A 26,281-nucleotide genomic window follows, 5' to 3' on the forward strand; every position below is an offset into this window, starting at 1 on the left:
CTAATTTAAGTTTCCTACGAGGGCCCCCAGAGTGCCGCGCACACCTCGGAGGTGTCCCTTCTACAAGACACGGGTTTAGGAGAGTTTTAGGCGAAGGCCTGAAAAGGCTGCTGTCCTCTCCCCGCCACGTCGACCACGCGGGCACCCTGCCCTGGCGGACTTCGGTCCCGACAGCGGGCGGAGCACCGCGCACGAGACGCTACCCAACAGCTCTCTGGGCTTGAATGCACGCGCCTCCCGCCGCCGCCGTGGGTGCTGGGAAGCCCAGCGGCGACGATGTCGCAAAAGCGTCGCGAAAGCGTCCGTCCGCCCTTGGCGGCTCCCGGCCACCTGTATAAGAAAAGCGTGCTGGGGTTTGAAAACAAGTATGGCGGCGGCCGAGGTTTTCCGAGTTTTTGGGCACTCGAGGGAGAGGTGGCTCGTCGGTACCCCAGGGTGCTGAGCGCTCGTTGCCTGCGTCTTCTCGGCGCGGCCGCGGGGCCATGCTGGCTTCGCGCGTGGCGCGCGGCTCGTGGGGGGCCCTGCGCGGCGCCGCATGGGCGCTGGGGGCGCGGCCGGGCAAGGGGAGCGCCCTCCGGAGCCTGTTGCCGTCGGCACGCGGCTGCCTGGGCTGCCTGGCGGAGCGCTTGTGGCTGCGCCCGGCCGCGCTCGGCCTGCGGCTGCCTGGGGCATTCCCGCGGGGCCACTGCTCAGGCGCGGAGAAGGCGGCCCCCGGGCCCACGGTCGGAGGGGGCGCCGCCGCGGGGTCCCGGGGCGGCCGGTGGAGTCCGACGAGCGCCGCTAACCTGGTACGTACCGAAGAGGAAGGGCAACCGCAACCTTGGGTCGGAGTCGCGGGCCCTGCGGGGCTCAGTTCTGGACGCGAATTCCAACTCTGGCCGGTCCGGGTCGGGCGCTTCGGTTTCAGAACTTTTAAACCGTTTCCTGAAGCGCAGTTAAGGCCTGGTTATTCGGTTGGGATGAATTTGAGAGGTACCAAACAGGGTCCATTTTCAGTCTCGGTGGGCAAGGTAGAATCCCCTACCCCCCTTCTATCCGCACCAGTTGCTGGACCTGCCTCTAGATATTGATTGCATTGGTATAAATAGCCTTCACTTGTACTAAAAGCCAGTTTTGAATTTTCTGAAGGGAATCCCCAATGTTTAGGACCAGTCTGGGAATCATCAGAAAGGTATACGGTATTTTTTGTTTGCTTGTGCAGGTTTGGTTAACTGTTGACCTTTGGCAACCTTACATATAATAAGATGAAGCATCATTAAATAATTTAAGTCGTAATTAAAAGACCCTTTACCTCTAACTGCAGGAAAAGAATAAAAATCCCTGCTCGAGGCAACGGAGGGAAATATTTGTTGTCCATTTACCTGTTGAAATACTGCCCAGGTAGAAGACAGCAGAGCATGCATGTGGGAGAGCTTTTGATGTCATGTTAGCAAGATTCATGCAATTATTACACCTTCATTGTTATGTCTTCAGTGGGCCCCTGTGCTGCTTTCATCAGTTGTGCAGCATAGGTTGAGGTGGCCACCCTGGCAGGGAGTCTCAGCTCCACAAACAGCTAGAGCATGTCCGGGTTTGAACGCTGGCTGCTTTGAGGTTGCCTTATGCTGGCTGAAGTCCTTCCCAGAACGGCAGTAGTTGGTCGGGTATGCCACAGGTTATCTGGTTGGGTAATCTGAGATTAGCTCTCTTTATTTTTAATTTAGAAACTTACAAATTTAATGAATAGAAGTTAGTGAGGTACTTAATTTTAACAAATAGTTTGTATGGAGTTTAAAAAGAACCCCTTTTACTGTCCCCAGCAACATTCAGTCTGGTGTATGAATTCACCAAATGGCTGTGTGCAGCTTTAATTTTGTCTTTAATTTTGCCCCATGGACATCTCTGAGATTCATTTTGGGCCTCTTGATTCTGACGTTTTGCTTTGTTACTCTTTTTTTTTTAAAGCTGAGCCATCCTGCTACCTATTGGCAGCTCAGCGGCAGCTCAGCTCGGCCGGGCATCGAACCACTGTTGCTCAGAGCTCACACTCTTGAGCGAGCTCTTAACCAACTGAGCCACTTGGCCGGTCCTTGCTTTGTTACTCTTTTTTCTCAATCTGGAACTACCTTCCCTCCACCTCCAATGAGTAGCTGTAACACTGAATCTGTATTTGACTTAATTCTGTACCATGATATATGGTCAACATACTGACTTTTTTCTCTGAACTGTGAAACTCTTGACTTTTAAACTTGAATTTGGAATATGTTCCAAGAATGTTTCTATTTAATTATATAATGTGGTCTCTTTTCAATAAAAGGTTCCTGAGTAGAGGTTTGTATTGCTTCTTGTTTGGTGATTGTTTCCTGGAGAATTTGAAGTTTTTCTGTAGCTTTCAATGACAGTATTTTGCCACCTGACCCCAGTAACCCCATTATCCCTCCAGGCTGAGGTGAACATTTCTTGCCGGGTTCTTTTTAAAAACACAAACTTAGTGTCTTTAGGGAACTTTCTTTTCTTAAAGGATTGTTCATGTTCAGGCAAATTGGTTAACGTTAAGAAAGAGGTTAACCAGGGTTAGTCTTGTGAGGAGATAGTCCCATGGGGTAGAATTGGCCCCTTTCCCTCAATGGAGAACAATCCAGGCTTTAGGTAAAGACATTTTCTTGTATTATTTCTGTACTGTGTTGTGCCGGGTATCTTAGCTCTGCTAGACTGAGGCCTTTTTAAAAAGTTGAAATAACCTCTCATGAAACATTATGTTTGCCATGGAGGTAGTGTTCTTCAGAGAAGCTTCCAAGAAGCCCTTTTATTAGTGCCAACTTCAAATAGCTTGACTTCAAATGAAGTTTCAAGGAATCGTAAAGCCTCCCACAGGGGAGCTGAGAAAGCTCTCTTGGTTTTTCTAGTTTGGGGTCTTAACATTTCCATGGCTATTTTGAACAGATTTACAAAATTTCTCTGTTTCCCCAAGGGCCTCAATCCCTATTCCTAGTTCTGTTTTCTTCCAGCAGTTTGCCAATTTAGTAGTGATGTTATGGAATTAAATCTCTTTTTTCTCTCCATTTGTATTTCCATACACTGTATAGCATTTACAATATAGTATTCTTTTGGTGGGTATGTGTAGAGGAGTGAGGGAGGTTATTTGCAATAAACATTTTTAAGCCAAAATGCCTGGAGTTAATAATGTGGCTTTTTTCTGGCTTTCTAGACTATCTACTTGAAGTATAAGGTCTTCTTGAAGTTTAACTTTTAAAAGCAGTGTTTTAAGTTTTGAATTCTAATGGTGAAGTCTAATAAAGACGTGACCTATATGATAGATAATACATATTTGTTCCTTCTCTCTCTAGGAGGAAAACCTATATAGTAGACACTTTAGTCTACGTTTGAGTACATGACACGTCTTCGTCTTGTGTATTCTTGACATTTAGAGTGATGTCTGTAAGAAGAACAGATTTAAAAACTCAATTTAAAGTACTAAATTTAAAGTTTCTATAGCTTCTAACCCTTAAGTTGATAAAGTGTATTTTTCTAATGCATGTAGTTATTTAAAGTATGAATTTATAGCATTTAATTAAGATTTTGCTGTCTTTGTATTTCAGTATGAAAACCCATGGACAATCCCAAATATGTTGTCAATGACGAGAATTGGCTTGGCCCCAGTTTTGGGCTATTTGATTATTGAAGAAGATTTTAATGTTGCATTAGGAGTTTTTGCTTTAGCTGGGCTAACTGATTTGGTAAGTTGTAAAGGCACCCCCTCTGTTTTGCTCCCCTTCGAAATCCCAGAGTTTCTACTGCACTGAATGAAATAGCACAGCCTTAGTTGGCTTTTCCTTGGAAGGAAACCCTTAAGATTAATTTCACCTGGTATTATATTTTGTATAAGGACTTGTCTTTACCATCTCTGTGGGACTCTTACTCTTTATATGATCTAAGGGAGGTAACAGCAGAGGTTGTAGGGAGGCATAGGAGAGGGAGCTTTTTACTTTTGGTTTTTAACTTCTTCAGAAAAGAAAAACCCTTAGAAATTCCCAAAGAGCCAAGTACTTGTGTTAGGGATATAAATAAAGGAGAGAAGCTGTGAGACCATTTTTCTATTTATTGTGATAGAGAGAAATACTCTGCTCTTCAACAGCAGTTGGTTTTACTGGTGGAGAGGGGAGCAGTGGGCCAGTTGTTATCAGGGAGCCTGTAGAGCCTGGAGCTCTGCTCAGGTTTATGCTGGTGGGAGGCCACAGGCACCCCCCAGATTTGATCCTTGATCCCTGTTTCACACCCTGCTGACCACCCAGCAGAAGACCCTGCCCTGAGTGGGCATTAGGCATTCTTTCTTCTACTCCCCCAGCAGATAGATAAAGGAGAAAAGAGCTCCTTGATACTACTGTGTCACCTCGCGGGGGCATTATTTGGACTCACTCAAATTAGAACTTGGAAAATAACTTTATAACAGAAGACTACATTATGTGTTAAATTGGCTTTCATGGACTGACCAGCCATCATCATATATGACATTATTTGTATTTATCACCTACCTTGTTTCATAAGGAATTTGAAATGGCTTATAAAACTACATGTTCTACAAAAGTACAGTTGAAGGAAGTGGAGAAAAGGTAGAGGAAAAATTTTCAATGAGGGCAAAGTTAGCTATGTAGAAATAGATAAAATATATTGTACAAGGCTGGTCTAGATCCATGTGAGCACCCAGACAGGCGGTAATGATATGGTGCCTCTTCAAACTGATGTATGTTTGAAAAGCTTTGCTCAGTATTGTGAGAATAAAGAAAAGCTAATTTTCTATTAGTAAAAGTTGTATAGCACCTTTCTTTGTAACATCAGCCATTCTCTTTGCGCTTCATAGAAACAAAATTCCACCTGCCCAGTAGCACTAGTGAGCAGGATGGAATTAGCTGAAGATTTTGCGGGATAAACAGGGAGGGCATTTGCTTTGTTACTTGGCATTTCCAAATATACATCAAAATAGTCTCACAGAATGGCTGCCCTGTTTGTCACAACATCTCCCCTTTTATCAATCTCTTTTTTTATCCCTGCTTTTATTTCTGAAGCCTTCCACTCATTAACATAGTTTCCAAGTCTGTCCAAGGTTATTATACTGATAATGGAATTTTTGTTTTTTGTAACAGACAAGATTTTTTTCCATTACTGGATTTGATCTTGTTTTCGTTTGTAGTTTTATGGGGTTTTTTAGCTGCCATATGAGATTGCAATATTCATTGAATTGCAGAGGCCTCATTTACATTTTTCTGAATACATAAGACAATGTGTGTGAAAACCTGAGCTAACTGGCACCATATTTCACACCTATTTCATGGAGGTTTTGATGCCTCTAGAATGGCTCCTGAGCAGATGGCTGGATTCATGGAGGGTTTAAGCTGGGGAGTGACAAGGCCTAATTGATGTTGTATATGGGAAATGGATTATTAGAAGGAGAGAGAAAGCAAAGAAACTGGTTAGGAGGCTTACAATAATCTAGGGCGGTGGTGGTGGTAGTTTAGACTGGAGTGGGAGAGAAGTGAATAGGTTTGAGATATGTTTTGAAGATCGAGTTGATATGTTGATGAATTGGATAATGTGGGGTGAGAAAAAAGAACTTAATTAAGTATGACTGGTAGGCTGATACTTTTTTTCCTTTCAACAAGCAGGTACATGGAGGTTAACATTTTCTGTGATTAGCAACACTTAGGGTAGGACAGGGTTCATGGAAAAATACCAAGAATCACTGTGTGCGTCCACATAACAGCTGGGTAGTTGATTATAGTAGTTTGGAGTTGGATGAAGTCATGGTAGAGATAGATTTGAAAGTTATTAGCATATAGATGGTCAAGTGCGGCGAAGTCATCTAGGCTGTGATAAAAGCGAAGGGATCAGAGAAATGAACAAGTGAGCAGTGGAGAAGGAACCAGGAAAGGACACTGAGCTAGGACTAGCTGGTGAGAAAGGAGGAAGATTAGGCAGTAAGGTGTCACCGAAGTTAAGTGAAAAAAGTGCTTCAGTTTGTGTTGATGTTAATGTCAAGTAAGCTAAAAATGTAGAACTTATTGGTGACTTTTATGACCTCTAGAGGGTAGGGACAGTCAGAGAGGGTTGGTGAGCAAATGTGAGGTGGTAATGACAATAGATATCATTGCTTTGAGGAAGTTTTGCTTTATAGGGGAATAGAGAAATAGCGTCAAGGAAGGGTAGTTTTAAAGATATATACAGAGGGTGCCAAACCAATGTATACACATTTTAAGAAAGGAAAAAACTATTAGAATTGTAATAATATATACAGATAACAAAAGATGAATGCAAGTCATGTGTATACATTTTTTTGGCATCCCTGGCATATGCTGGGGAAATGTTTTGTTAATTAAATGACCGGGTAGAAAGGGAGTGATTGATGATGCGGAGGAAGTGGGAAGGATGGGGGGAACTCACAGAAGGTAAGAGGGCCTGGGATCAGGGAAGGCGGAGAGTGTGAATGGCTGCCGATAGGTGGTGGATTGCAGGTAGGAATATGAGGGAGTGCTGACAATCTGTTTTTACTTTTCAAGAAAGTGGTAGACATGGCCATGAGCTAGAGTGAGAGGCTTTGGGAGGGATAGAATCAGTTTGAGGTTAGAGCAGACAGGGTGAAAAATGAAGGTAAATACAGTAAGCAGGTGTAGGGTTGCCAGATACTGCTGCGTACCCATGGGAGATTTGTGGTCATGAATTTGAAGTGAAATCGATCAGCCCATTAATGTGTTTTTCTTGATAGGCTGCTTGGGTGCAGGCCTGGCTGGAGTATATGGATAGTTGTGTTTAAGCAGAGTTGAGGGAGAGTGGAGTAGGGCGTTATAGGTGTTTGCAGAGCAGTGATGATGACTTTGGAGTCGAGTGTATGTAGAGGAACAGTGAGGATGAGAGTGATGATGGTGAAAAAATGGGAGGTTATGTTCCCCAAGATCAGGAACAACTGAAAGCTGGATCTTCCAAGGCCCTAACTCCTAGTTCTAGGCACTTTCTGTTAGTGTTACATCTAGTCTACTTAAGAAGAAAATAGATTCTTTCAGTGGTAGCAATAGCTAGTGACTGCTTTTTGGAGGATTTACTAAGTGTTGAGTGCTGAACGAGTATTAATCACATTATATGCTGAAGACAGCCAACCCTTTGATGTAGGAATACTGTCTCTGTTTTACAGATGAGGAAACTGAGGCTTTGAAAGGCCAAATAACCTGCCCAAGGTCACACAGTAAGTGGGAGAGCCAGGAAAGTTATGTTCTGCAGCAGAAAGCAAGTTCTTAGCCGTTGTCCTGTGCTACTGCTGTCTCCTCTGACTCCTTGGAATACTTGAGATATGGAGGACTTATTTATCCTATGAGATGTACGCTGTTAAATTATGTCTAAATTAAGTTGATCTTTTCCCTTGGAAATAGGACTATAGAATTAAACATTTGTTTGAAGCTTAAAATAAAATAAAAGGAGTAAAAGCCAGGTAGGGACTTGGAAAATCAGAAAATATCTGTCTTGTTTAGTGGGGATAGGTGATTGTTGGTTTCAGTCCATTTTGTGGCCCCAAGGTGGGCCTAGAGATCTAGATTTTTTTTGTAGAAAGGTTTTGAATATTCATATGTTGGCAACTAATTTATATTTTTAAAAGCTCTGGGCAGGTCATATGAAACCAGTCTACAGGCCCCATTTGGCCCACTGGCAACCATGTATATGACCTGTGCTTTTAAATATAATTTGTTTGCAAGAATAGTGAATAAGTAATTTTTGTGTGAAAATGTTAAGTGGGCCAGGTATAGAGGGTTGAGTTTTTTTATTCAAATGCAGGTCATGCAAATACAGCCAGATGTGGAATTAACAGTGACAGTAAAGAACAGGAAAATAAATTGAAAATAATAACAGCTAAAACTTGGGGAGTCAGATCATATTACACAAAAGTAGGAAGGAGTGAAAGAGTCTCACAGTTAAGGGGTAGTCCTTGTGAGTAGAAGCAGTGGCTTGGGCTGCAATAAAAATTCAGTCCAAGGCTCAAGGGAAGGGGGCTCCTAGTCCATGCTCTGTCAGTTATGCTTTCTGTGAGTTTTATTTGGGTTTTTATGTGTGTGTTGGGGATCATCCCACAAAGGGGTGTTGTGAAAGCATTGAGAAATACCAGAAGCCCTTGAAAAAGAAAAATACTGTAGAAAAGTGAAATTATTTTCAGACCAGTTGGTAATTTAAAAGCTAAACGTATACCAGTGAAAGAATGAGATTTGCTGGTAAGAAACGGAAGAGATTTTATTTACATTTTATGAAAGTATAGTTGTTATTCTGGTATCTCTTCAAGATATCTGCTCTGTACCTATTATGATATTTATTTTTTAAAAAAACTTCTATTTTCAGTTGGATGGATTTATTGCTCGAAACTGGGCCAGTCAAAAATCAGCTTTGGGAAGTGCTCTTGATCCACTTGCTGATAAAATACTTATCAGTATCTTATATGTTAGCTTGACCTATGCAGATCTTATTCCAGGTAAGAACGCCGTCATGCGTACTTTTTAATAACACAGGGAAGGATTACATTAGTCAGCTGAGGATTTCTCTTTATAGACAAATACTTTTGTTCCAAAAATATATTTTTCAACTTTAAACTGTTTCCCTAATTTTAAACTATTGAACTGTTTGTTTGGCTTGTCAAGCCATTTGTTTTATTTTGGCATTTATAGCTTTGTTATACTAGTAGAATCCAGTTGCTTCCTTAGTAAGATTGTTTATAGTTACAGTTGAGCAAATATTATTTCACAGTGCCAATTCATATTAGTCTTGAATGTTTTGAAACTGTTATATTTTTTTAGTACCTAGCTTTTGGAAAGCAATTTAATGTTTTCCTAAATACAATTTAATCATAGTAAATGAGAGCTCTGAAACCCGGAAGATGTCTAAAGTTTCACATTATTATTACTTAGAGACTATTATGCAATTTCAATTCATGCGTGTAGTTTGTACATTATATGAAGACTTTCTAACAAAGTTTTATGATCTTTTGCATTATATCTTGCATGTACTTTCTTGGTTGTTCATTTTTCTATGTCAGCTGTACTTCTTAGTTTTTCACCCTCCTTCAGGTTAAACTGTTATGTTCCAAGTGTTAAAAATAGAACCTGAGAACAAAGAAGCTGTCACGTGGTTTTTCAATAGCATGTATTATTGGCATTCGATAGGAAGGAATGTGGTGGTGTTTCAGTGTAGTACAGTCTCCTCAATCTAGACATTCTTTTTTCTCGTCTGCCTTTAGGCATTTAAATTCCCATACCAAATTTAAAAATGAATTGGACTTACATTTATATTTCTGTGCTTCTTTGAAAGTCAGCTTGTTGCATGTGTATGATTGGGGGTATGGAAAGGGCAGGAGTAGTTGGTTCTAGTTAATATAAATAATTTGCAGGAAAAAAGAACCTAAGGAGCATTCTGTTGCATTCAAAATTCAGTGATCTTGTGTACTTTTGTGTCTCCCATTTTTCAGTTACATTGTACTTTTTTGTATTGTTTTACAAAGATTAGCCAGGAATGTTTAATATTTCCCTATAAAACATACCATTGTTTCTAGGCTTTGGTATTATGGATAATGTTGCTGTGAGCTTTACCTAAATTATTGGTGTAGGTTGTTTTCCATGCTAAGGCTTCCCTTCACTGTCATTCTGGATATTTCCACTTTTTCTCTTCTGTGTTGAGTCTGTTTTTCCAGGTTCCCATGGCTTCCTACTTAAGGTCCTCCTTTTGGTAGAGTATGTTTCCTGTGCAAGGGTGCAGTGTGGCAGCCAGATTCTTAGAGCTCTAAAATGTCTCTCTTCTAAAGATATCTAAATGTTTGTTATTCTACTCTCCATACTTGATTGAGGTTTGAACTGGGCATAATTTTCAATTGCATGTTTTTTCACTCAGATGTTTGAATACCATGTTCTGTAGACTTAACAAATTCCATATTGCTGTTGAGAAGTCTTTTGCCATTCTGATAACCTTTTTCTTTATATGTGCTTATGTTTTGTATTGGAAAACGTAAGATTTTTTTTTTTTTACATTTTCGTACTTGATTTTTTTTTTTTTTTAATGTGTCTCTCTTAGGCATTAGTTATTGAACTGCTTCTATGGATACCCAATTATTCCAGCCCTTTTTATTGAGAAGTGTGTACTTTCTCCAGATTCATTTCAGTGTGTGTGTGTATATGTATGTATATGTGTGTATACACACACACACACACACACACACACATATTCATTTCTGGATTGTCTAGTTTTTCACCCATTAATTTGTCTATCCTTGCACCAGTACCATTTAAAATTATTATTACTTCGCTAAAAGTGTTGATATCTGGTAGAGCAAGTCCTACCACCTTTGGTATTAGTCTTTCAATTTGTGTGTAAATTTTAGAATCAGCTTTTCAAGTTCCCCAGAAAATTCTGTTGGGATTTTAATTGGGATTGCATTGAATTTATAGATCTATCTGGAAAAATTGATATCTTTACAATATTGAGTTTTTAGTCTACAAACATGATATATCTGCTCTGTTTAGGTATTTTTAAAATGTCAGAATATTAGTTTTCTTTTTTTTTTTTTAAAGATTTTTATTGGGGAATTGGGGGATGGGAACAGCCCTGGGGAATTGGGGGATGGGGAACAGACAGGTTGCTGTCCTTTTTGTTCTTCAGTCTAGTTGTGGAGGACATTGCTTCACTGGCCCAAGTTGGCACCATCATTGCACTCTTCTCGGGCGAGGCAGATCAGTCGTCGGCTTCTGGACAGCTGCTCACGGCAGCTGCTGGCTGCTCACGCTGGCTGCTGGCTACACATGGTAGTCCATGGCAACCCACTGCCACAGGGGCTGCAGCCTATGCCGTTGCCGGTGACTCACGGCAGCCCAGCTGTAGGTTGAGCTGTTGTTCAGCATCTTAGCTGTAGAAGGCAGTGTCACTGGCCCTCATATGTGGGATCCGAACCGGGACCCTCTGGCATCCCAAGCCAGCTCTTAACCAACTTGCCACTTGGCCGGCCCAAATATGTATTTTTTAATTTGTGGGATTTCTTAGGTATCTTTTTGTTGTTGATTTCAGGCATAATTACGTTATATTCATAGAACCAAGCTCTGTGATTTTAGACCTTCAGTCCCAGTATTCAGTCAAATTTTATAAACATTTAAATCTTCAGATGAATGTATATTCTGCAGTAGTTGGGTATGATGTTCTATAGATGTCAGTTTAGTCAAGTTTTTAATCCTTATGTTTAAATGTTTCTTTACTGACTTCTTTTTTTCTTTTGGTCTGCTTGTTCTGTCAGTTACTGAAAAAGTAAGTTCAAGTTTCCTACTGTGTGTCTAATTTTCCATTTTTCTTTGTACTGATTTTTGCTTTGTGTTTTTCAAAGTCATACTATTAAGTGTATAAAAATTGAAATTGTGCCTCCTTGGTGAATTGAATATTTTAATTCGAAGTGACCATCTATATCTCTAGTAATTTTTGCCTTAAAGTCTCTTTTGTGAAATATTATGTATAGCTACACTAACTTACCTTTGGTCAGTGTTTGCATGATACATAAATCTTTTACTTTCAACTTTTCCACATCTTTATGTGTTAGATATCTCTTATAAATGACATATAGAGAGGTAGGTTTTCTTTATTTTTTCCAGTCTAAAAATATTTTACGTTTCAACTGGAACATTGAATCCATTAACATTTACTGTAAGTACTAATAATTGTGTGGAATACAATTTCCATTTTATGTGTTTTATTTGGCCCATATGTTCTGTTATAGTTTTCTCATTACATTTGTTTTCCCTGAACCAGTTCAAAAGTTTAATACTTTTGTTTCCATTTAGTTATTCTCAAAATTGTAACATTCATCCTTATATTATCAAAGTTTATCAAACTATACTCATTCTGGGCACTGGAAGGGCCTTACAATTAATTCCATTTATTTCTTTCTCAATTTAGGTTATTGTTGTTATACTTTAATTTTATATATTTCTTAAACCCACATGATATTGTTTATAAAATCAGTGTTCATTAAGGTTTATCTTTATATTTACTTTTTTATTTTTGGTTTATATTGTTTGATGTATTTCGTACCTTCCATCTGGAATTATTTTTCTTTTGCATAAAGTATATCTTTGGATATATTTTTAATGCACATCTACTGGTGGTACATTATTGTTTTTGTGTCTCTGAAAGTATTTTTATTTTCCTTTCATTTTTTTTTGTAAGAACATTTATGTTCTACTCTTAGCAAATTTTAATTATATAATAGAGTCACTGTTAACCAATAAAGATTTGAGTCGCTAAAACAAATTAAAAGTTTATTTGAGGTCTTAAAGGATTTGAATCTAAAAGACAAAGATTCAGTTAGCAACCCAAACTGTACTCTAGAGAGAGCAAAGAAAGGCAGGGGTTTTAAAGGCAAAACCACAAAATGTAATTCTTTTGTGCAACCAAAGGATCCTGCTTAGGTTAACAGAGATTGGTTAGTTCCAATATGCAAATAAGGAAGGCGAAAACTATAAGGAAAGAAGTCAAGTTCATGTTTGTCCATGTAGCAGTTGTTCCAGGGTGTTTACGGCTTGGCCTTGAGTGGAGTTTAGCAACAGGTTTAGCAGCTCTGACAACTGAGGCACCAAGGTATGTATGGGCCGCACTTCCCTAATAGCCTCCCAGCTCTATTTTAAGTGACTCTTAGCAATGTTTATTTCATTTTATTTTTTTCCATTTTGTCACCATGTTGTACATTAGATCCTCAGACTTTACTCATCTTAAAACTGAAAGTTTGTACCCTTTTCCACTCCCTCCCTACTTGTCCCACCCTCCAGTCTCTGCCAACCACATTTTTAGCCTGTTTCTATGAGTTCAGCTTTTTTTTTTTTTTTTTTAAGCTGAGCCATCCTGCCACCTGTTGGCAGCTCAGCAGCAGCTCAGCTCAGGCCAGGCATCAAACCGCTGTTGCTCAGAGCTCACACTCTTGAGTGAGCTCTTAACCAACTGAGCCACTCGGCCGACCCAAGTTCAACTTTTTAATTTAGATTCCATATATAAGTGATACCATGTAGTATTTGTCTTTCTGTCTGATTTTGCCTTCATTCTTGAAGGATATTTTTGCTGAGGATACAATTCTGGGCTGGTAGTTATTTTCTTTCAGCACATTCAACATATTCATTTGTGTTTTTATATCCATTGTTGGTAGTAACACTGTTAATCCATTGTCTTTTTTGAAGGAATTTTCTTTTTACTTTGATTGCTTTTAAAAATTTCCTCTTTGTCTTTGGTTTTCCACAATAGTATTTTTGAATATGAATTTTGTTTTATTTATCTTGCTTGAGACTTGTTGGGCTTTTTAATCTGTATATTGATGTTGTGAATCGGATCTGGAAAATTCTTAGCCACAATCTTCAGATAATGCTCTTGCCCATTTTTCTCCTCTTCTTTTCAGCCTGCAATGTACCGTCTCACAGTGTTATTTAAGTGTCTTAGCCTCTTTCCTGCATGTTAACCTCATTTTATTTTTCTGGGCTCCATTCTGGTGCTTACTAAATGTTTGCTTGTTCAGTTCACTAATTCTTTGTACACTTGTGCCAAGTTTATTTAATTCTATTGTATTTTTCAAGTATAGAATTTTTAGTTTATTCTTCAAACTTACTAAATCATCTTTTGTAGTTTTCAGTTTCCAGCTGAAGGCTCTGTTTTAATATCCCTTTCAACATAGTAACTTTAGTTCTTTTATAGACTTAGAATTCTAAAATCTCATATCTTTTTTTTTTTTTTAAGATTTTTTTAAATTAGGGAATTGGGGGAGGGGAACAGCGCTGGGGAATCGGGGAAGGGGAACAGACAAGTTGCTGTCCTTTGGTTCTTCAGTCTAGTTGTGGAGGACGTCACTTCACTGGCCCATGTTGGTATTATCATTGTGCGCTTCCCGGGTGAGGCAGATCGGTCGCCGGCCTCTGTACGGCGGCTCCCAGCAGCTCACACCGGCTGCTGGCCGCTCACGCTGGCTGCCGGCCACTCACGTAGCTCACGACAGCCCACTTGCAGCCCCGCTGCAGCCTACGCCGTCGCTGGCGACTCACAGCAGCCCAGCTCCAGGTCGAGCTGTTGTTCATCATCTTAGCTGTAGAGGGAAGCGTCATTGGCCCTAATGTGGGATCCGAACCGCAGCCCTGCTGCTCAGAGCTGGTGCTCCCAAGCGAGCTCCTAACCAGCTGAGCCACCTGCCGGCCCTAAAATCTCATATCTTTTGAGGGTCTCTTTCATTTGTCATTTCTATTAAGTTTATGGTATCTTCTGTCTTTGGTTATTTTTGACTGTTTAGACTTTGTATTAATGTTTGAAAAATAATTTGGAAGAATATTTTGATGTCTGGAATAATGGCATCACTATCCAGAGAATATTTTTCTCCAGAGAAGTTCTTCTTGGTACTTAGGAATGCTGAGGCTGGGACCACTTAGACCGCCAGATTATGAGACATTCTTGTGAGGCCTCGTATACTTAGTACCACCTCCTCTCACAGTCTTATGGGAATAGTCCTCCAGGTCTCATCCCAAAGCTAGGAGGTGGTTTATCTGAGCCCAGCCTTGGAGGCTCTGGGCTTTGATTACTGTCTCCCAGACCCCCTGAAACTACCACAGATTCTGTCAGCTTTGTGTCTGACCTCCTTGGTGTAGGGATAATGGCTTTGAGTGTCTAGGCTTATTGTTCTGGTTCTCACTCTTTAATACGTATTAGCCTGAAGCTTTCTTTAGCATCTTGTAAGCTTTTTGCTTTCAAGCTTTTTTTTTTTTTTTAAATGTTTTTCTTTAGGTGTCTTAGCAGGAGGATTGTTCTGAATTGTCTAGTCAGATATTAATGGAAACTGAATGAACTCCAGGATCTTTTCATTATCCTTGTAGTTCTGAAATTATACAGTGGTATATGCTCTAGATCTTACTTGAATCTGGTGTGTCTTTCATTGTGCTGGGTACTAACTAGGTCCATTCTGTCTGAAAACTCATGCCACAATTCTGAAAATTGTATTATATTATGTCTTTAATAATTTTCTACCCTGTTTTTTCGATTCTCTTCTCTCTGGAATTCTTAATCAGAATTGAACATGGGTTGATTCTCTTTTTTCCTCCTATTTTATATATTTTTAATGTTTTAGGAGAGTTCTCTTTCTAGGAGATTCCCTCAATTTTGTCATTTACCCCTTTTATTGACATTTATATTGCTATCATTTTTAATTTTCAAGGGCTCTGGTTCCATGTTTTTCTAAAAAGTCATGTTTTTTATCTAATAGATGAGTATTGTCATTGAGGATATTTTCTACCTACCTATCTATCCTTTCTGTTTATACAGTCATGCATCACATAACAATGTTTCAGCCAATATTGGACTGCACGTATAACGGTGGTCCCATAAGATTATTATAATGGAGCTGAAAAATTTCTATCACCTAGTGATATCGAAGCCATCATAATGTCATAGGGCAATACATTACTCGTGTTTGTGGTGATGCTGGTAAACAAATCTGCCAGGCATATAGAAGTATAGCACATACAGTTATGTACAGTACATAATACTTGATAATAAATGACTATGTTACTGATTTATGTATTTACTATTCTATACTTTTTATTATTATTTTAGAGTATACACTTTCTACTTATTAAAGAGAAAAGTTTGCTGGAAAACAGTATGCCGTGTTACACTGGCAGCAACCTCATACATCCTATATTTACCACGTCTTTTGATGGCATCATTTTCTCTTGTGTTCAATTTAATCTCCTATTGTTCTGTACAGTAACATACTGTAGAAACTTATAGCCTAGGAGCAATAGGCTGTACCATATAGTCTAGGTGTGTAGTAGGCTCTGCCATCTAGGTTTGGGTAAGTGTACTCTATGACATTTGCACAGTGTTATCGCCTAATGACACGTTTTTCAGACGGTATCCCTGTCATTAAGTGGTGCATGACTGTATGTATTTTATATTTTTAAGAGGTATTTTTTTACCTCTATATTGTATCTCTTTATTTTAAATTCCATTATTTTTCTGTTTGTTTTGATCTCTTGTTTTGATCTCTTGAAATGTCTGGCGACCTTTGGCTGCTTGCTTATGCTTTAGTGAAGCATTATATATTGATTGAGCTCTCTCTGGGCATTGGTGGAATTTGTTGGGTGGTGTGCTTCCCTCTAGGGTGAACAGGCAGGGACCAGGCATGGCCTTGAATTCTCAGTACTGGCTAGGCCTCTTCTGTAGCTAAGAGCTCTCTTTGCCACCAGTGTTTTGGGAGCTAAACTGTGGGAGGAAGCTTGAAGTGTCTCAGTTCAGTATGTTGACTTCACTTAGTCCCACTGTATCCCAGTGAGCCCTGTGTTCAAAGATTAACTTGAAGAAAAAGAGTTGGCAAACTTTTTCTGTAAAGAACAAAATAGTAAATATTTAAGGCTTTGTGGGCCATGTGTTTTTTGTTGCAACTATTTAATTCTGGTATTGTGGTGTGAAAACAGCCATAAAAAATAAATGAATGAGCGTGGCAGTGTTCCAATAAAACTTCGCTTATGGATGCTAGAAATTGAATTTCATATTATTTTCATGTATCATGAAATAGTATTCTTTGGGGATTATTCCCCCAACCTAAACACCACTCCTAGCTGTAGGGGACCACAGCCCTGGTGTAGAGACCTACCAGAATGGTATTAAGGAGGGTTCTGGGGACAGGGACCTAAGTACTCTCCGTGTGGACTTTCTGGGTCTCTGGTGCGAGTTGGCCTGCTTCTCATGAGCAGTCCTGTGTGAAGGACTTAAGTTTCAGCTCTTTTAAGGTAGTCACTCTATTAAGGTAGTTAGTACTAATAAACTTAGTCAAAACTTTGAAATTTGTTTCCTCTTTGTGACTATATTCTTTCATCCCTTTAAACTGTCATTTTAGGCAAGTTTTGGGGGCCGGGGGAAAGAATGCATATGTACAACCTTGTATTTTCTTATTTTTATACTGCTTTTTTCTAAAAGTTCATGCACCTTTTTGAAGAGTAAGGCATTTGCTTTCTTTGTCAGCTAGGGCAATAAATAATTCTGTTTTTCTTCTTTTTCTCTGGAAGGGAAGAGGAAGATGAAAAATTCTTTGATTTGTTACATTTATAACAGTGTGTAGGATGTCAGTCTAAGTTAATTTCTACTTGCTTTGTGCATTTGTCTTGTCACATTTATCAAGTAGTGACTCCTTTTCATATCATATTTTTCTGGTTTACAATATAGCAAATTCCCATTGCTGGCTTAAATCACTTTCTAGAATCTGTTACATTTATTATTTTCAATGCAGTAGCCTATGATATTGGTAATGACCACTTTTAATATGTAAAGGTGGCCTGATTTTATTATTTCCCTTTAATACCAATAAAATTTGCCCATGATGCACCTCCTTGTTGCAGACATTAATGTATTTCAGACGGAGTTAGCCAGTAGGGAGGAAAACCCTGGAGCAATCCCTTACAGATTTTACACGCTCCTGCCCACACTGACATGCTGTCGCACTCTGATGGGCAAAAGGAGAGCTCCTTTTGGAAGACCTGGAATCAAAGGGAGGGAAGGCTGGGGGAGAGAGCAGGAGCGCTTAGAAGATCCGAAAGCCAGGGCGCCCGATAGAACTGCCCCAAGAACCTAAGGAAGAGCCTGAATCTAGACTGTCAGTTGCAGAGGCCTTAGAGATCGCCCGGTGCCTGGTGCCACAGGATTCCAGCCTGGCTGTGCATCCAGTCCCCCAGGGAGCTTTCATCTGTGCTTTTATGAAGCTCTCAGGAGGTGACTCTATGATGGGAAGTTAGCCTGGGGAACCCTTGATTTTAACAGCCCTTTCCACCACCAGACTGTTAGAGGTGGTAAACTGAATCCAGAGATGCTAATTGCTAGTCACACTGCTGGATTGGAGCCTAAAGTACTGTCCTGAGCATAGGCTGTGACTTCCATAGACCTAAGTTCCATACCTGACTGTACTACTCACTTGTTGGTGACCATGGCCAGGTTATATAATCTGCCTGAGGCTTGTTTTTCATATTTGTAAAATGGGGATAATGATGGTCCCTATATTACGAAGATTGAATAGCATTTTATGTAGAAAATGCTTAAAGCAATGCCAGCTGCTCAGTAAATGGTAATTTTGGTAGTTAATAAAACTAGAATCCACGTCTTTGCAGTGTATTGAATTGTCTCATTTCCTCTTGTGCAGAAACCTCTTATTTAGGGTTAACTCATATTCTTTTTTTCCCAGTGGTGATGAAATACATTACCAGACGTTTATTGTGTTTTAAAGTTACGGTTAGGAGATTTACTATATGTAATTTGCATGAGTTTGCTGCATTTTAAAATCTGATTGTTAGATTTTACGAGCTAGTAATTGCTGTAGAAAAGTTGGTTTTACAGGCACAAAAATGCTTCTAAAAATCATGGGTTCCTGGCTTCTTTTGTTATTTGGCTTATATAGCTATGTCTTCTGTGTGTTCCAAATGCCATGCCGTGAGTGGATAAGCATTTTCTCTTTGGAATAGTCTTGTCATTCATTGAATGAATGGGGCAGGAGAAAAAAGTAGTAATTGCCTTAGTAAGACCTGGCCAGACAAAAATGAAAAATTGTGTTTCTCCACAAGTGGTACATATAGCAAATTTTATTATTTGTAAAATAGTCTAGACTGCAAAAGGAAGCAAAGGTCCTGAGACACCATAATGGTTTGAGTCCGGACATCCTTTCCAACCTCTTTACCATCTCAGTCCATGTCATTGCAGTGAGTATAGTGACCTTTCTTCCAAACTCACAAAGCTGAGAAATAACAAAGGAGATAGTGGGACTGAGTAGAACTGGTAAACTGCAGCTTAAAAACGTGTGCAAGAACAACAAAAAGAGGCCCAGAAGATTAATATTTTGAAAGGGAGACATAGATTTTAAAAGCCATTGTCTGTCCTTCACTTGTTTTGAGGGCAGGTTAAAGAATATTAAAAAATCAGGGCTGGCTGAGTGGCTCAGTTGGGTAAGAGCTCGCTCAGGAGTGTGAGCTCTGAGCAACAGTGGTTCGATTCCCGGCCCGAGCTGAGCTGCCGCTGAGCGGCCAACAGGTGACAGGATGGTTCAGCTAAAAAAAAAAAAAAAAGTATATATATATATATATATATATATGTATATAAATAAAATCAGTGGTTCACTGTAAGGACTGTAAACCATCAGTAGGTGTTTATTATAAAATTTTTACTTACGAGAAACACCAATTTATGGTAAGGCTGAATGAGGCTTCATTGTATGTGTAATGTAATAATTATAAAAATCCCAATCAAAATTATTTTATATTTGATTTTCAGTTCCACTTACTTATTTGATAATTTCAAGAGATGTGATGTTGATTGCTGCTGTTTTTTATGTCAGATATCGAACTCTTCCAACACCGGTGAGTTTGTTACGAAAAAATATTCTTCTACTATTAGTTATGACTTAAGGCAAAAAAGGAGCACTCTGTTGTATGCTAAGTTTCACTTTGTGGGAATAATATATGGCAATTATTTTTTGATCCATTTACCAAGACTTTTTAAAAACACACTTTAATTATCATCTTGCTATGGTAGTTCAATTAACACATAAATAATCAGTTTTAAAAAGCATGTTTTTGTTTTTAGTCAAAATCTTTTCAGTTGATAGCACATAAATCCCAGATCAGCCAGCCCCATCCCCAGCAATAAGCTCTGTTAAGAGCATTGCATAACCACACCTCCTGTGCTGTCTAATTTAGATTCTGTGGATTATCTAGAACTGGTTTTGAAAATCACCATTGTATGAACATGGAATGAATTGTTTGTATATTTGTTCATTGGTTCTACAAATGTTTGAGCACATAAGCATAGCATAATAACCTCATTTTTTGGTTCCCAATCTGGTGAAAATATCAGTATTCATTTTGTTTTTTAGTCTATAAAAAAAATAGTGATAAGGGAGATTTGTTGAGTTTATTTTGTAAAAAGATGTAGACAGGCAGACTCTATGATAGTTATTGTGTTGGAATTTTACAGGAATCGAGAAATTTTGAAATTTAAAAAATTTATTTTTAGTAACCCATGTATGATTTGTAAAGAATGTAGATACTGCTCATTTAGGATAATAAAAGAAGGTGTAGATAAAGGGCTTATCTAACATAGAACCAGGCATGTAGTAAGCACTCAGTCACTGTTACCTACATATAATAACAAAATGCTTGTTTTAAAATTGAACAATAAGTTGAATGAACTTTATCTCTTTTGTCCTTTGCCAGAGAACACTTTCGAAGTATTTCAATCCTTGCTATGCCACTGCTAGGTTAAAACCAACTTTCATCAGCAAGGTAAGAGACGTACAACATCCTTTTAAGTTACTCCCTGTGAATTTTTATTACAATGAATATAAACCTCAGTCTGGAGCAGCTGAAAATGAGACAAATTTGAATGCGTTGATTGTAGGGGATAGAGTGGGGTCATTAACCCAGCTGTTTCAGCCTGCAAGCGTTTTGGATCTTTAATATACACATTGTGTTTTGTGTTGGTGGCCTGAGAATGTAAGTCTTTGAATGAGGTGATAGGGCCACCATTTAGGGAAGGTGGAAGGAATGGAAGTAATTGCGTTTTGATTGAGACACAACAGATTATGAAGGTGCCATTATGGTTTCACTACACCCCTCCCTGTGGTGAAAACACCATATGAAAAGCAAGGCCCTTTCATTTTCAAGATCGACTGCTACATGCGGAGGGACAGGAGAAAGTTTTGTTTTGTTTTTTAAGATTTTATTGGGAAATCGGGGGAGGGGAACAGTGTTGGGGAATTGGGGAGGGGGACTAGCCAAGGTGTTGTCCTTCAATCTTAGTTGTGGAGGGCACAGCTAGCTCAGCTCCAGGTCCAGTCGTGCCGCTCAGCTCAAGGTGCTGCGTTCAATTAGTTGTGGGTGGGTGTAGCCACCAGCCCATGCGGGAGTCCAACCCGCAGCCTTGTTGTTAAGAGTGCACTCTGGGAATAGGAGAAAGTTTTATTCACTAATAAATAATTGCCACTCTGTTTTCCGACACACCTATAGGGCACTAACTGTATGCCAGTCTTGGCACACAGAGCTTCTTGAGGCACATTGGTTTTTCCAGGAGCCTTAAGTTTGCCCTAACCATTCTGCACCATCCACTGTGGCAGAGGTTTAACAGGTTAGCAATGCCGATCATCTTTGGGACAGGGGTGATTACTTTTATACCTCAGACTTCTTGGCCTGGACTTTTACCTACATATATGGGGTTGGGTTTTCTGTTTGTTTGTCTATTTTGTTTTTTGGATTCAACTTAACACTTGTATCAAGTGCAGCAATTTGAGTGTAGCACTACATTGAAAGAGGGTTAAAGAGGTTCAGGGACAAATGCCTCAAATCCTTGGTCTTGCAAGAAGTTCTCCATATAATTTTTATTATTTATTTTTAAAACAAAATGGATTCCTTATATTTTGGCTGCAGAATGCTTGATAGAACATACGTGCTTCACTGGGCACATCACCCACTGATTCATACTTCACACACTTCCCCCCAACGCTTCTGATGCGTAGAGGGGGTCTCCAGTGTCTTTCTGGTTCTGTCTTCTTCCTTTTGTCCTCCATGCTGTCTTTTAGAGTCAGGAAACCTACTCTTTCTTTCAGAGGGCCTCTCTCATGGAGATGAATATATTTCAGTTTTCTAACCTCAGAGGTTTGACAGGTAGGCAAGTGAAAGCATTGAATGAAGTGCTGGGAAACCTGGGTTCTAGATTTGGCTCTGTAACCTGGCATGACTGCAGGCAAGTCACTTAACTCCTCACCTTTTCACCTTAGTTATCTGCATATTCACAGGACAGTTTTAATGGATAACTAAAAAAATGCGCAAAGAACGATGCACCATTATTGGATTGCTATGGAAATACAAAGTAGTGGTATTTTCTGACAGTTGCCCTTCTCATTGCAAAGAGCAACTGTGTGGACAGGTGGGCTCCTTATGAAGGTCACCCGTGGTGTGAATGCCAGCTCCTTTGGCGGGGATATTAGCACATCAGGCATGCTTAGGGTCCATGGTGTTACACTGTGGGGGACTCGGCCTTAGTCTCGTGAGCTGGAAACAGGATCTGGTTGGCACTGTTCATTTATGACTCCTTTTCTTTAGGTAAACACAGCAGTCCAGTTAATCTTGGTGGCAGCTTCTTTGGCAGCTCCGGTTTTCAATTATGCTGACAGCATTTATCTTCAAATACTGTGGTAAGCTAAATTTAGAATTACTCTGTGAGCATGTCAACAAAATGTTTTACTGTGGCAGCCCTAGCATTATTTTGTTCTTATAGTGTTTATTGAGCACCAACTGGGTAAAGCTGTGGAGTATATTTTATGTTTGATAGCATTCTTAAGAAGCTTACTATCAAATATGGGATGTAGAAGTTATAGGAGCTTTCAAGCAAGTTAAAAGGCATGAGAAGTACAGACAGTGTGTTGGGGTTTCGGAGGAAGGAAAGAGCTCTATTTAGCAAGAAGGGGGAAAGCTGCAGGGAGGAAGTAGCACTTGAGCCTTGAGGTCCAGGTGAATTTCATACAGGGAGAGACTGAGGAGAGACCATGCAGTTGAAGGACAGACCCTGAGCAAAGGCAGGGGTGTGGGAGGTGGGCATCCGGCTAGTGAAAGGCGCACAGTGGGAGGGAAACTCGGAGAAAGGAATTAGAATGTTATTTTATTGTGCTTTTTTATAGCCTTGAAAATGTGTCACATTCAAACTCCCAGAACCCAAATGTGTCACACTGATAGTGAAGCACTGTATTTTAGTATACTTTTAACTCTGTACTTAAAGCCTTCATGCTTGATGCAGCCTGAGCCAGAAAATGGTTGGTTAAGCAGTTGTGAAGCTAAAGAAGCTTTCAAAACTGTATACAAACTAAACATTTCCTAAAATATACATAAGCGTACATTTATTCTGGTTCATCCTATCTATATCTTTTGATATAAGGCCAAGGCCCTTTCTTTGAATGTAGGTCCATTAAGTGATGCTTTTATTTCTTGAATAAACTACATCCATAATACAACCTCTCTTGATTTTCATTTTCTGCTTCTTTTAAAGTGATATAAGAATTTAAGACATTTACAAAGCAATCTTGTGTATAGACATTTTCTAGGTTTTTTGGGTTTGTTTTTTTTTACCATTTTCTCCAGTTTTTTTAACAATCATATTGCCTGCTTATGTTGACAGTAGTTTTTAGCAACTGGCCTTGTTATCAAGTTTTTCCAGAGTATCCATCCTAGCTCTCAGAGATAGCAACTTTTCCTACTTGTGTGTTTCATTAGCTTATGTGTGAATTTACAATATTAAACTGGCACGAACCACCTTAGGATCCAATGAAAGCAGAGCCCTGACAGTCCTCCACCTCACCAGGTGGAGGCAGACGTGCCCGTGCGCTGAAGTAGAGCTAGGGAGCTGCAAGCGTTCAGCCAGCCCTGAGCATCACTGACGTCATTTCAAAACAGATCTGGTTAGTCTGGTAATTCACGTAAGGAAAAATTGATAAAGCTGAAATTTATTTTAAATGACTCAGAATTTCAGGAAATAGAGTCTAAGCAGCATGGAGCAGTGGAAAGGGCACGTGGTGCTAGAGTTGAAGCCAAACCAGGCTCACACATGGTTCTGTGGCCCTGAGCAAGTCTCTGGGCACCGTTTCTTCTAGAAGATGTGAAAGTGAAATGAGAATATAAGAGAGTAATTTCTGGGTGAAAATGACAGTTGCTAGTATTATTATTTTTTCAGGTTCATTAACTAGATGGTTTGACATTACTAATTCAACTGAAGTCTTAAAAGTAGTGTATTTAAATTCTTTTTTATTAGTTTCAGGTGTACAAAACAATGTACTAGACATTCACACCCCTGACAAAATGATAACCCCTCCCCCAGTCTACTGTCCCTCTGACATCGTATATAGCTGTTACAATTCCACAGTGTATTTAAATTCTTGCAGTTAAAAAAAAATTTACACCACAACACAGCCTATTTTACTTTTTAAGTAACTCTTTTAAATGTATTCATTATGATTCTTACAGTTACTGAGTTTTAGACTTGACAACTAAATTTTCTTTCCTTCCTTTAAAGGTGTTTCACAGCTTTCACCACAGCTGCATCAGCGTACAGTTACTATCATTATGGTCGGAAAACTGTGCAGGTGATAAAAGGCAGATGAAGGTCATCCATCATCATTAGCAAGGAAACAGCATACAACCCCGGCATCAGGGCCAGTGGTAATCTACAGGAGTCCCCCTATATTGGTGTTCAGCTTGAAAAAGGACTTGTCAGAACAAACCATGTCATCAAAATTTAGGTAATGTGCATTGAAAATAAGTTTGATCATGAGCATATGCAGAATTTTCAATGTATTTTTAAATGCAAATAAAACTATCACAAAATTGTTTTTATCTTAGGTTTCTTAATTAACTTATAAGGAACCAATTATTCCAATTATTGTCAGTCATTTTTTAATCTTTTTTTTTTTTTTTTTTTTAATAAACTAGAGCATGGAAACTGAATTGCCACTTCTGTTTAATAGAATTTAGATTGCTCACAAAGCACTAGGGAATTTCCTGGTTTTAAATATATATCCTACACAACTTGGCTACAGTTTTATGTTTAATCTGATCGGTGTACATATTAACAGTTCATATGGTTAATATTTGATCATTTAGGATAATGACAGTAAAAGTAGCTTAGTTGTGAATGAAGTAAACTTGTAAAGCGATGATAAATGCCCTAGGTTTTGCAAATAATAAGATCAAAACAGAAGGTATTGAAGTTCATATTCAGTAGTCTTCCAACCTCTCAGGTGCCTAATAGTTTATGTATCAGGATAATAAGTAACAGAGGTAGATGGACTATGAAAACAGATCCTTGAGCCTACACCATCCAGGAGGCAGTGAGTTGTATCATGGCTTCCCACTACTTCTAACAAAGCAATGTTTGTATAATATTGGAACCTGTACTTATATGTTATTGTAAATAATATGAAACTGTATATTTTTCAAAGGTTTTTTAAACTTTGGGGAATATTCTTTTGTTAAAATGTTAAAAGAATAAAGAAAACTGGAGAAAAAAAGTATACCTTCATTTTGGGTTGTTTGTATAACAATATGGTCCTCCTGTTTTTTGCAAGTTTTCTGATGCATAAAATCGATTCAGATACATCCCTTGTACTTACATTGTAAAAATAATTGTTTTGTGACCATCTGACTTAAAAGCCCTTGTTCTCAGCACGCTGGCGTGTTTAGGAGAATGGGAGATGAAGGGAGAAGGAAAAAGACGACAGGGCTGGTGCTGGTTGCCTCCTCTTATCTGGGGAGGCCTATCACTGCCCATTGTCCCAGGTCTAAACACAACCTGTTGTGTTACAGTGGGAACTTATAAGCAAAAATCCTGCCTCTTGGCAGTGTCTTTCAATCAATGTGCACTTCTGTTGCCTGCTGGTCCTGGCTTCCTTGTTCCCTGACTAGCTGCTGAGCCTCCCTTGGCTTGGAACACACTGCAGGTAGGGACACTGCCACTGAATCAAATGGAGGGTGGTGAGAGGGACGAGAAGGGTGGCTTGTGGCTGGTTCTTTCCTTCTGAAACCTGTATAGTCAGTCACCTGGGAGGCAGTGAGGCTGAAGGTAAAAGTCTAGACCACACAAGAGGCACACTGAGCACATCTCAGCACTAGCAAAGTGAGCACACAAAAATGGTGTTCAAAAAACAACTTGAAATAAAGTAGTTACGGGAAAGATTAGGATTTTGTGCTTCATTATGCTTATTTATAGTTTAGTGTTGATGCTGTTTGGAGTGACTTATAAGTTGGACTCAGTCTCTTTAGAAATAAGGTCTTAATCTGGCTCTGGTTAATATACTTTGGCCACCTGAACCCTTAAAAAAATGGTCTAAGTCTCAGATTTTGGGGGACACTGACTTGTTATAAAACAAATTTTGAGTTTACAAAACATTGGAATTGTATTAGGCATGTTTGAGTGCATATTCATGCATACAGACTCAAAGCATGGCAGAAATTCAGTTTGGTGCCTCCACATAACAGACTCAACCTTGATAGTAAGCTTAAAAAGGCATTGGGATAATTACGTCTGAAGACTGCTAATTATCACATTTTTGGGTTTTGTGCAAGTTTTCTTTTTTCTTTAAGATTTTTTTTATTGGGGAATTGGGGGAAGGGGAACAGAAAAGTTGCTGTCCTTCTGTTCTTCAGTCTAGTTGTGGAGGTTGTCGCTTCACTGGCCCAAGTTGGCACCATCATTGTGCTCTTCC

General features: G+C 39.3%; 1 protein-coding gene across 1 annotated transcript; it reads left to right on the forward strand.

Moving 5' to 3' along the window:
- Positions 1-316: 316 nt before the first annotated feature.
- CRLS1 (cardiolipin synthase 1) lies at positions 317-24,407 on the forward strand. The gene is made up of 7 exons (XM_019644646.1): positions 317-788; positions 3,579-3,716; positions 8,350-8,479; positions 19,309-19,394; positions 20,250-20,318; positions 22,134-22,225; positions 24,094-24,407. The coding sequence occupies exons 1-7, from the start codon at positions 483-485 to the stop codon at positions 24,179-24,181; spliced, it is 909 nt and encodes a 302-aa protein (XP_019500191.1). The 5' UTR covers positions 317-482; the 3' UTR covers positions 24,182-24,407.
- The last annotated feature ends 1,874 nt before the right edge of the window (positions 24,408-26,281 follow it).

This window comes from Hipposideros armiger, unplaced genomic scaffold (assembly GCF_001890085.2).
Source record: "Hipposideros armiger isolate ML-2016 unplaced genomic scaffold, ASM189008v1 scaffold_89, whole genome shotgun sequence".
NCBI lineage: Eukaryota > Metazoa > Chordata > Mammalia > Chiroptera > Hipposideridae > Hipposideros > Hipposideros armiger.

What these genes read in the sequence shown, in the direction of transcription:
- CRLS1 (XM_019644646.1), top strand. Translation starts at nt 483, where the DNA reads ATGCTGGCTTCGCGCGTGGCGCGCGGCTCGTGGGGGGCCCTGCGCGGC. An exon ending in ATCGAACTCTTCCAACACCG is followed by an intron (nt 19,395 to 20,249) that starts GTGAGTTTGTTA and finishes GTCCTTTGCCAG; the next exon opens with AGAACACTTTCGAAGTATTT. An exon ending in ATTTATCTTCAAATACTGTG is followed by an intron (nt 22,226 to 24,093) that starts GTAAGCTAAATT and finishes CTTCCTTTAAAG; the next exon opens with GTGTTTCACAGCTTTCACCA.